General features: G+C 34.0%; 1 protein-coding gene and 1 long non-coding RNA gene across 2 annotated transcripts; one reads left to right on the top strand and one right to left on the bottom strand.

Annotated features, from left to right (window-relative positions):
* On the top strand, positions 7-621 carry LOC109948892. Its single transcript, XR_002271341.1, has 2 exons — positions 7-138; positions 267-621. It is a non-coding gene; the product is annotated as an uncharacterized LOC109948892 (long non-coding RNA).
* LOC109948408 (extensin-like) lies at positions 5236-6166 on the bottom strand. The gene has a single exon (XM_020561285.1). It carries the CDS (start codon positions 6105-6107, stop codon positions 5544-5546), a length of 564 nt encoding a protein of 187 aa, XP_020416874.1. The 5' UTR covers positions 6108-6166; the 3' UTR covers positions 5236-5543.

Raw genomic sequence — 11191 nt, 5'->3', positions numbered from 1 at the left:
CACCACCATCCCCATCCCCACTCCTCTTATCTTACAAGTCACGCCGCCACCATCTCCTTCACCTCGTAAACCATATGATTACGCGTCTCCTCCACCACCCACTCATTACTAAACAAGTTGAATTTCTCTTCTCTTCATGTAAGGGTGTGACCTAATTAGAAGTTTATGCATACATTTCTCTAACTCCTATTCCTAGAAATCATGTTTATTGAACTTTTAACTGTTCTTAATTTTTTTTTAATTGTGAATATTGTTTCGCATTGCAGGTTATAGATTGGTAAAACAAATCATTGCTGCAAGAGAGAGTTTTACCCTGGTGGCTTCTATGCATCTGATCAAAATGCGCGCCCTGAAAACTGCTTGAGAATAAGAGGCTTAGCATGGACGTTGTCTTTGCAGCTTTCATGCAACTCATTATATGGTTTAATTATTTAATTTTGTTGTCATACTCATACACGAGATATGTTACTTGTGATTTCTTTATGTGGGCCATTTTTGGTTACATACCCTGAAATTTGTTGTATCAATTGAATAAATCTGTTCATTCAGTATAATTTATTAAAGCCTTGAAGATCCTGAAATTGATAAATTGGAGCATTGAATAAACATATGTTCATTTCAGCTCTCTCTCTCTCCATTTATATATACAGTGGCGGATCCAGACTTTCGTTCATCTAGGGGCTTAAAAAAAAATTCAACCAATATATAATCAAACAAAATAGATTTCAAACTTTGAATATTAATAGCAATGTCTAATAAGTAAATTTACAATTGTCCTCGACGACTTTTCATATTATGAAAATGTTGCATAATAAGATCATTATTAGTATTATTAAATATGTCTTTTTCAAGATATACTACCAAGCAATCATTCATCCATTGGTCTCTCATTCAATTACGCATTCTGTTCTTCACGACGTTCATAGCAGAGAATTCCCTTTCTACTGAAGCTGTTGAAACTGGAAGTGTTAACGCCAATTTTATGAGAAGATAAACTAGTGGATATGGCTTGTCCTTTTTTGTCTCAACTAGTTTTTTTGCAAGAGTAGCAATACCTTGTAATCCTAAAAAGTTGGTGTTGGAATGCATATCATCAATATAAGTTTGAAGTTGATCTTTAAGTACCTTAAGTTCTTCTGTAGAAAAATCATTCGGGTAAAGTTGAGCAAGCCAAATGAGCTTTTGCTTGTCAAAAGAAGAAAATGAATCATTTGGACTCAAGCATGCCAAGCAAAGTAACAACTCAGTGTTGGTCTCATTGAAACAAACGTTCGAATTCTAATCTAAAATCCGAATTTGTAAGCCATGATCATAATGAAGATATGACATATTGATTTTTATGCGACTTTGTTTTGAACAATCATCACTTCTCCCAATAGGTCTTGACAATTCCAACTCAGATTTCTTTTAAAATATTTTTTCATAATTGTCATAAATATAGTTTATATTATTTTTCATCAAGATATATATATATATATATCTTGACATAATTGAGATGGCAGCTGGCCACAATTGTCTTTGATTGAGTCCGCCACTATATATATATATATATATATATATTCCTCTATTGAAGAATCCTTCAAATAATTTGTTTTAGGAATGCCTTTAACGATATGTTGGCAATTTTTTTTTCAATAAACCGTATAAAATATAAATGTTATATGGCCCTTCATAAGGGTATGCCGCTCCACTGTAGTTGGAGTGGGATGCTCGATATGTGTCATCCATATTATTGATATTTTGTCAATATGAATGTCGCCATGTTCTCCATATGAATCATGCATGTTGTATAATATTCACTTCGATATGAATGGTGAAATGTTATAAATATACCGCTCCAGATATGGTAGAGCGGGATCCAGACCCTTGTGTTTGATAACAGTAGAGAAGCATCTAAATCGGGAGTCAATTTCTACCTAAGCATATTTAGCTTGTTCAAACTATAAAGTCTTGGGTTCTTCATTGACGTAGTAGCTGGAGGGTGATGCGCTCTACGGTGGAGTTAGATAGTTGGTTGCTGGCTCCTTCCTGTATCCTTTTCTTTCTCTTTGGAACGGTGACCTTCCTCGTGTTCGTCTTTCTATGACTTGATAGTTTTTATATATATGCATATGTATATGTATATATATGTACAGAGAGCTTCCATTGAGGGATTCCTCAAATAAGCTTATTTGAGGGACACTCCTTGTAGGCCCCACTCCGGATTGTATTTCACTAATCCAAACCGTCTATTTTGTAGATACTCATTCAAAGATCATCTCTACAAAAAATCACTTGAATCCGATATCATTTGACCACTCAATTAAGTTATTGAAATTTTAGCATTTTCTTGAAGCACCGTGTTCATTGATTTTGTAAGACACAATTGCATGTCGAAACGGTTTCTGATTTGTCTAATTTTTTGTAAGGATGATCTATGAATGAAGACCTAAAAAATAGATAGTTTGGATCATTGAGAAAAAAATTATAGGGTACCCTAAAGGGCGTCCCTCAAATAAAATTATTTGAAGAATCCATCAATAAAAGGGGACTGTATATATGTATACACATATATCTGTATATAATATACATATACATATTAATATTATAATAATAGCATACGTGACCAAGAAACTTTTGCATTTTCCAAGCATTCATATTCATATGCATGGCCCATTGGATTAACTATAACTAATTATTATTATCATTTTGATAAAAATAAAAAAAAAGCTATAGAAATTTATTAGATGAAACGGACAAAAAGAATACATTTGTAAAAATTAAATTTGACATTGCAAGATTTTGTAGTTGATGGCGCAAAGTGTAATTTGGGTCATATAAGGCCATCTCCAACCATGTTGGGGTTAAACTCAAATTTTCACCCTAAAAAATACAACTATTCATGTATTTTCAGGACTAAATTTTTTTTTTCTTCCAACCTTACAAACTCATAATTTAAGTCTGCAACTTTATTAAATTGTTTAAGAATGATTAACTCTAAATTTTTTTTTCTTGACATTATTTTTATTTCAATACTCGTGATTTAATTTTCTAAACATTTTTACTTAAATAAATTAAAATTCCAAAACTTAATAGAATTTCACATTTAAAAAAAAAACAAACTGCAAATCAGATTTATTTTAAAAATATAGCCATTGCCCAATAAGATTGAAATGTGCGCCAGCTTTATTTGCATGCCCATACACGAGTCCAAAATATAGCCATTGCCCAACAGCAAATCAGATTTGATTGGTCAGCAAGTGGGCTTCCAGCCAAGAAAAAAAGAATAAAAAACAGATTTTGGGCCCACAAAAAATATGAGTCCAGGCAATATTGTGACTGGATTCCACCCCAAATATGAGATTTCTCAAATTTTCACCTTCTAAATTATATGAGTTGGAGAACTTTTTGGACTCAAAACTCAAAATTTGAGTTTCCACCCAAACTTTTCCATAAGGAGGGAAAACAAAACCCAAGTTGAGAGGATGATTTCACTTTCCCCCCTACTTTCTCATGGGTTATGAAATAATTTCTCATACCTGAACTTACTAAATATGAAAAAGCAATTAATTTCCCATCTCCAAATCTCCTTTTTCATGAAGTAAAAGGAGCCTTACTATATAGAGAGATTAAATCACCTGTATTTGTCTCTCGACTGACTTGTCAAGCAAGTGGTGGCTCTGAAAGATACTTGTAGATGAGTTAAATATATATTCAAGTTTTATGCATGTGTTTGTTTTAGTAGGTGAGGAAGAAAATGAAACCAAAGGAAAAAAAGGGAGTTTATAAACTTATACAGCTATAGACTTTGATTTTATTTGAGAGTTCACCGCCTAAGTTGACGTGCATTGTCGTGTATGGGATTGGGATTCTTATCCCTTAATATATATATATATATATATATATACACATAAACATATTTATATAAATAGAATAATATTTTCCATAGTCAGTATACGTAATACAAACAGTTATTGTTTTACAGCTATGTGCAGAGAAGAAAATGAAATCGTTTTCATACTCATTATTGGACTAGTCAAACCAGAAATCCAAAACTTTGAGCTCATGATAGTCTGTCTATTACATCCCCAGTTACATTCTGCATTATATAATTCTTGCGCTTTCATAAAAATGTAGTATACAATTTCTAACTGAGGCGGGTACGTGAGGTAGTAAGTGTTTGGTCTAAAATTAAACTAAAAAATGTTTCGGACTGAGGTGGGTACGTGCCTTTTTCGGGCTTCATATAAAATAATTGATAATCATTTGAGCTACAAATTATCGATACATAAGACATTTTTTTGACCGAAAAACAAAGAGGCGGGCAACTTTAGTGCGACTCTTTACCCATCAATTTTTAATTAGGTGTAGTAATTAGGCTTTTTCGATGTAAGACACGGAACCAAGCAATAATTCAAATCATCTTTTCAACTTTACAAACATATGAAGTCAGATAGTTGAAAGTACAACTTATCTAGGGTCTCTTTAATATTCTCGTGTGTTAAGTATAATCTCATTAAAACTATGTGCACAAAATTCATGTAAGAATGCTTCTGCTCTGTTTTCGACTACACGGCAGCAAAGTGCCTAGAGCATGCACAAATAAGGATAAGATTGTAATATATTTTAGCTCGGAGGACTCAAATTGCTACATGAGAGCTTTAATTAAATCTTTTACAAAATGGTCACTTTTATTTAATTATTTAAAACACTGATTGTTTTACAATATTACAAGTACAAAAATCTTCCTCAAACCTTCAATAATCATCTTTATCTTTTTTATATAAGCGAATAGTCTAAATTACCTTAAATTAATCTAATTTATAGGGAATGAGGTCCAACTTGAGTGTAAGAGAACGGACTTAGTACTCTAGCTAACTCAATGGGTAATAAATAAGCACTTTTTTGCGTTTTGATTGACAAATTCTTTTTTTTCCTTTTATTTTAACGTCCCTTTCAATTGGAGGTTTTTCTCAAATAATACTATTTATGGAGACTTTGTGCGAGCACTCCCCACTATTCATTTATCCTTGCAAAATATTAGCTAAATGTTAGATGTTTTACTAATTTCGAATTTGACTATCTTTTGCAATGATGATCCTTTCATGGGATTTCGGAAATACACGATTCTGATTGTCAACCTAAAATGCGAAATGGACTCTATAAAGTGTCACCCAAAATAGAATCTCATGGATTTTCGTGTAGATCCAAACTATCTATGATGTTTGATGAAGTGATACATTATCGCACTTTAACTTTTCCACGAAGAAACACATAATTTTATTGATCCAAAAGGCTTATGTAATAGCATAGGAACTACATAAAAACAAGTACGTATATGAAATACTCTTTGCTTTCATTTCTTTAAAAGGAGAAGGAAAAAAAAACTAATTGATACAGTGAGTTCTTACGACAGAATACACGAAGGGTTCTGTCAGACCTTTATTATTCACAAACACACTTGTCTGCGAATAGAACAAAGCTAGAAAAAGAAGTGATACCGCTGGAACATCGAAACGAAGACCTTATTTGGACTGGTTCAAGTCGCTAAAATCCCATAAAGCTTAGTAGTGTTTTGGAGGTGGAGGTGATTTGTAGTGATATTGGGGAGGTGGAGGTGACTTCACTGGAGGAGGAGGAGAGTTGTAGTGGTATGGAGGGGGAGGTGATGGAGATGGTGGTGGTGGTGACTTGTAGTGGTAAGGAGGTGGAGGAGAATATGATGGTGGAGGTGGTGACTTGTGGACATAAGGAGGAGATTTGTGGACATAAGGAGGAGGTGGTGATTTAGAAGGGGGAGGTGGTGACTTGTAAGCATATGGTGGAGGTGGTGAGTGAGTGGGTGGTGGAGGAGATTTGTGCACATAAGGAGGAGGCGGCGAATGAGAAGGCGGTGGTGGAGACTTATAATAGGGTGGCGGGGGTGATGGTGATGGAGGTGGTGGATGTTTTACATACTTCGGTGGTGGGGGGGACTTGTAATGGGTTGGAGGGGTCTCCAAGTGCTTTGGTGGAGGTGGTGAAGAATAAGTATAAGGCGTAGTGGCAAGCACACTTGTGGCCAAGAGGCACAATGCCAAGGCATAAAACATTGTAGGGCAATGCCTCAGCTGTCCTGAGGTTCTCATTTCTGCCACAAATTGTAGTTCTTAGAACTTGTTTTGTGAGTGAGGTGGTTGGAAATGGTGAGAAAGCTATCCCTTTTATAGCAATCTTTGACATCATCTTTGAATAAGACATGTTTGCTTATTCAGCATAATTGGCTGGATTGATGCTTTAAGTTTTCTACCAAATGTGACTTTGAGATTTTGAAATGCCAATCAGTTGAACTCGCATGCTTCAACCAGTGAATTTGGGTTCCCACAAAGATTTTTCAACTTTGATCTTTCATGAAGGCCATGGACAAGTCAAACCGTGTGGTAGGTAAGTGTTGTACGGCTGGAGAGTGAAAATGAAAAGGGTTGGTCTGTTCTCCAGCAACTAGTGAAGTAATAATAAATATATATGGTAAAAAAAGGTAAAGTTCGAACGCTAGCTTGCATATAACTGAACACTTTGACCCATTATGAAAAATACTTTACTGGATTATCAAAAGTGCTTAGCTAATTAAAAGGTGTAAAGCTTTCATCCATTAACATTAGAGTTTTGCTTCATAAAAATAAATAGGATTAAATATCTTTTTGGTCATTACACGGAAATTCAATTTAGTCATTCAGAAAAAAATTTAGTCAGATTGATCACAATATTTCCATAAGTTTACAATTTAGACATTTTGTTATCTACCGTTAACTTCCATTAAGTGCAGTTTTTATTTTTATATTTCCAAGAAGCACGTTCAAGTCTTCTTCCTCTAACTCGCTAACTCAACAAGTTAGGTTATTGTGCTATAAGAGTTTTAAAGATGGGGGGAAATTTTGGGTTGAAATCGAAATGATGAGGTATAAGGTCACGAATAATTGGGTATTATATTGAAGCCTGAATCGATTGAGTGAGAATTGTATTGTGACTTCGGATGACAAGGAGACACAATCAATGTGATAGAGCACCAAAATATATTAGTAAGTTGTTGATTTCATTTTAATTTGGTTTGGCCTTTTGATTTTCCTCATGCCTCACGATTTCGATTTCAACCCAAGATTTCCCCCAATTTGCTGAACTCTAATAGCACAATATACCATAACTTGTTGAGTTAAAGGAAGAAGACAGAAGGTGATTCCTATTTTTTTTTTTTTAAAAAAAACTGCAATTAATGAAAGATAACAGAATGTCAATAAATTGTATACTTCGGAAAACACAGTGACCAATTTGGCTGAATTTTTTTCTAGTGACCAAAAAAATATTTAACCCAAATAAATAAACACACATTGTACTTTGCCAATTGAATTTTTGGATTTGAATTGCCGAACTCAATTAAGGGCCCTTAATGTTTTTGCATTAGTTCATTAGTCCTTATATTACTATTACTAGAATGCTTTGTATGTGAGACAATTATTGCTCGAGAAGTAGATAATAAGAAATAGTGACAAAAAATTGTGGGAGAAACATATGGATAATTTTAGTTTGTTTTATTTTATTTTATTTTAGAATAACTGATAATAACTATTCTATCCTCACTATATTATCTTTTTCTTTATTCAATGTAATGTAAATAGGAGCATAGTTGGCAACTTGGCACTTTGTCAAAAGTGATCGACTCTCAAAAAACTATAAAGAAGAGATCGAGTTGCACCAAAGAATTAAAAAGAGAAAATTCTTTTACCAACCTAGAGTAATAAGGTTTAAAGATATTCAGTTTAGCGTGTGACTGAGGAACTTTTGGCTGGTTTCACCTCATCCATATTTATGAGAGCTAGAAAAATAAATCTTTTAAATGTGTTACTTCTATTACAAATTAAGATGGAGAACCTGAAAAGCAATTGTGCCATTCGAATTCTCTAGTAATAAAACCAACCTAAGTTTTTCTCCAAAAAAAAAAAAAAACCCAGCCTTGTGATTTGGCTTTCATTGGAATCTTTGGTGACGATGAAGTAGCAATGCACTGGTGGTTTCGTTGCCAAATTTAGAGACATACAAGGTGGCTTAGTGGCTTAGCAACTTTTACTCACTTGTTGTGTGTTTATATATTCTTGAGTTGTAATAATTTCATCAATTCTTGTAAGTTGGGTGTTTGTTTGTAGTCTAGGTACTTACTTATAAGTTCTACTTGCGAGAGTTTAAAAGTTGCAGTTGTGTTGGTAGTTTTACGCACTGCGGTTCATGTCTGTCTTATGCAGTCTTGTAGCTTTTATGCAAAAATTTCTTTGGCATTATGTGGCTATTAATTAGTGGAGATACACCTTGTGCGCTTGATGTTCTCGGTACTGTGTCTTTCTATGTATCTGGATTAACCTTACGTGCTTACTATGCTTCTATCTTTGTATTAATTATTTGTGGATATTTGTACTACCCTGCAAATTATGGTTTTTGTTTATATAAATTTATAGTAAGTTAATTACATAAACTATATTACATATATTTAATAAAAAAATATATTAGACATTGAAAATTTTGAGAAATATCAAATTTTCTTTAATATTTTGGTCTCTCTAAATCAATTTTTTATTTTTATTTTCACTCAATCGGCCCTTGTGTGTAAGAGGGAAGAAAAATTTAAGGTCAAGCTTGCATTTAATGTGTGTGTCCTACTTGTGTGTCATTAGACTTGGCAAGTGATGGCTCAATATATATATATATACTATCTCTCTCTCTCTACTTCTAGAAAAGTTTGAAATTTAGATTGAAAGTCTTATGCATGTTTGTACGTATTAGTCGGTAAGGAAGAAAAACAAATGCAAAGAAAGAAAAACAAGGGAAACTTAGTTAAAGGTATATATCGACTGCAGACTTTGTTTTCATTCTAACCAAAACAAAAAAGGGACTCTCGATTCCAACTAAGAGGTCACCGCCTAAGTTGACATTGTCGTGGATCGATGCTCATCTAACCAACCCTTCTATTATCCTCGACAAATAAGAAAACACAAAAAGGAGCCAAAAAGATAGGCAAAAATATTTCCCTTCTCAGTTTTAGACAATACAAAAACCACTCATTTTGTACACATCTGCGTACAATTTAAAGAGATTATCCTTCCCAAAGGGGGGGAAAAAGAGAAAAGAACTTCAATTCCAGTTTAGTACTATGTGATTTCACTTGTAAGGTATGTTTGTTTCTGCCCTATACCATAATCAACCTCACACATTCGATATTGGAGAACTAGTACACAAGCATAGCCCACCAATTGCTGAAGAGGAAATACTAAAACCGCTGGTTTAGACTCCTAATATATAAATATATATATATCCCCTTCTATTGAGGGATCCCTCAAATTATTTGAGGAACGCCCTTTAGGGTACCTTACAATTTTTTTTTCCAATGATCCAAATCATCTATTTTTTAGGTCTTCATTCATAGATTATCCTTACAAAAAATTAGACAAATCGGAAACCGTTTCGACATCCAATTGTGTCTTACAAAATCAATGAACACGGTGCTTCAAAAAAGTACTAAAATTTCAATAACTCAATTGAGTGGTCAACTGATATCGGATTCAAGTGATTTTTTGTAGAGATGATCTTTGAATGAGTATCTACAAAATAGACTGTTTGGATGAATGAGATACAATTCGAAGTGGGGCCTACAAGGGGTATTCCTCAAATAAGTTATTTGAGGGATCCCTCAATGGAAGCTCTCTCTCTCTATATATATATATATATATATCTCTCCTTTGAATTTTGTCCCAATCTTTTCTACGAAGTGTTGCAAGTCACACAACCCTTGAAATATTATTTGTTAATTTTTGTTGATGCCGATTTGATCTAAACCCTCGTAGAATTCAATGGTGACTGAAGACTATTATTGCTTAGAAACACTATGACTTAAACTTTGAGATTATGACTATTATTGCTTAGAAACACTATTCCTCGTCACACCCACACCACGAAAGAGGAGGGAAAGAGGAACAAATTCAGGAGAGGCAGTGAGATAGAAGAAGGAAAGAGAGACAAATAAGAGGGGATGCTTCGCCGATGGTGAAGATGGGAGAGGCTCAGGGGGCTGCTGAGGTGGGGCGGGGTTGTGGTGTCTGCTTGGTTTTTGTTTTTCGATTTTAGTTTTTATGTTTTTTAAATATTTTATTACAAATTAACAGTATTAGTTTGGGGTTAAGTAGGTGGACACTTGTCAAGAAATTAGAAAAGGGACATGGAGGGACATGAAAAATAGGGACAACGGATCCATGTCCAAAATCGTTTTCAACTCTAACCCTAGTGGCCAAAAGTGTTTTTTTACCCAAATAAATATTTCCCTTATTAGACCGGGTTTGGAGAAGGGGATAACACCTCAAAAAAACAAAAGTGGCAATAGTGACCATTATTTGGTGATATTTGTTGGGGTGACTAAAGGCTTTAGTCACAAAAGGCATTTTTGAAGTCACCAAAAAAGACTTTTTTAGTGACTAAAACCTTTAATCGCCCCAGCAAATGTCACTAAATAATGGTGACTGTTACCACTTTTTTTTTGTAGTGACAATACCATCCTTGACAGGGAATTTTAAAAATTTAGAGATTCACATACCAGCCTCTAATTTTACCCCGAAATCTTCCCGATTAAGCCTGGGACCGGACCCAACGGGGATTCCTACTCAAAATCAATAGCCTCTAAAAAAATTTGGGTATGTTTAAGTGCCCAGTAGTCAACTATTAATTTGTTCATGCCAGCTAAGTTCCGAGAGTAGGCCCAATGGACATAAACATATCTCTGTCCACTCAATTGCAGTAATGTTTCCCAAACATATGAACATAAACAGTAAGTCACGTCAACTATCAGATTAAACAATTCTTAAATTTGATTTCGTATCTGGCCAATTGAGCTTTGGTTACAACTTGAAACATCCAGGTACCAAATTTATTATAAAATGCATGCATGTTTACTATTTAATAACGATGATAAAGTGATATGCATTATCATGCATTAACTTTTCAACAAAGAAGCACAGAACTAATTAACCCAAAAGTCATAGGGGCATATACTAGATTAACAAGTACATGAAATTAATGTTCTTCACTTTCATTTGATTCAATTAATCTCTTTAAAGAAGTAATACAATAAGTGCTTACAACAGATTACAAGAAGGGTTCTGCTAGACCCTTATTATTCACCAGCACACTTGTTGTCAAC

This window comes from Prunus persica, chromosome G4, assembly GCF_000346465.2.
Source record: "Prunus persica cultivar Lovell chromosome G4, Prunus_persica_NCBIv2, whole genome shotgun sequence".
NCBI classification, from domain to species: domain Eukaryota; kingdom Viridiplantae; phylum Streptophyta; class Magnoliopsida; order Rosales; family Rosaceae; genus Prunus; species Prunus persica.
Note: the sequence above shows the minus strand (reverse complement) of the source record. Positions and strands in the feature narration are given on the sequence as shown.

Coding starts and splice junctions, on each gene's coding strand:
- LOC109948408 (XM_020561285.1), bottom strand. CDS start 6,107: ATGAGAACCTCAGGACAGCTGAGGCATTGCCCTACAATGTTTTATGCC.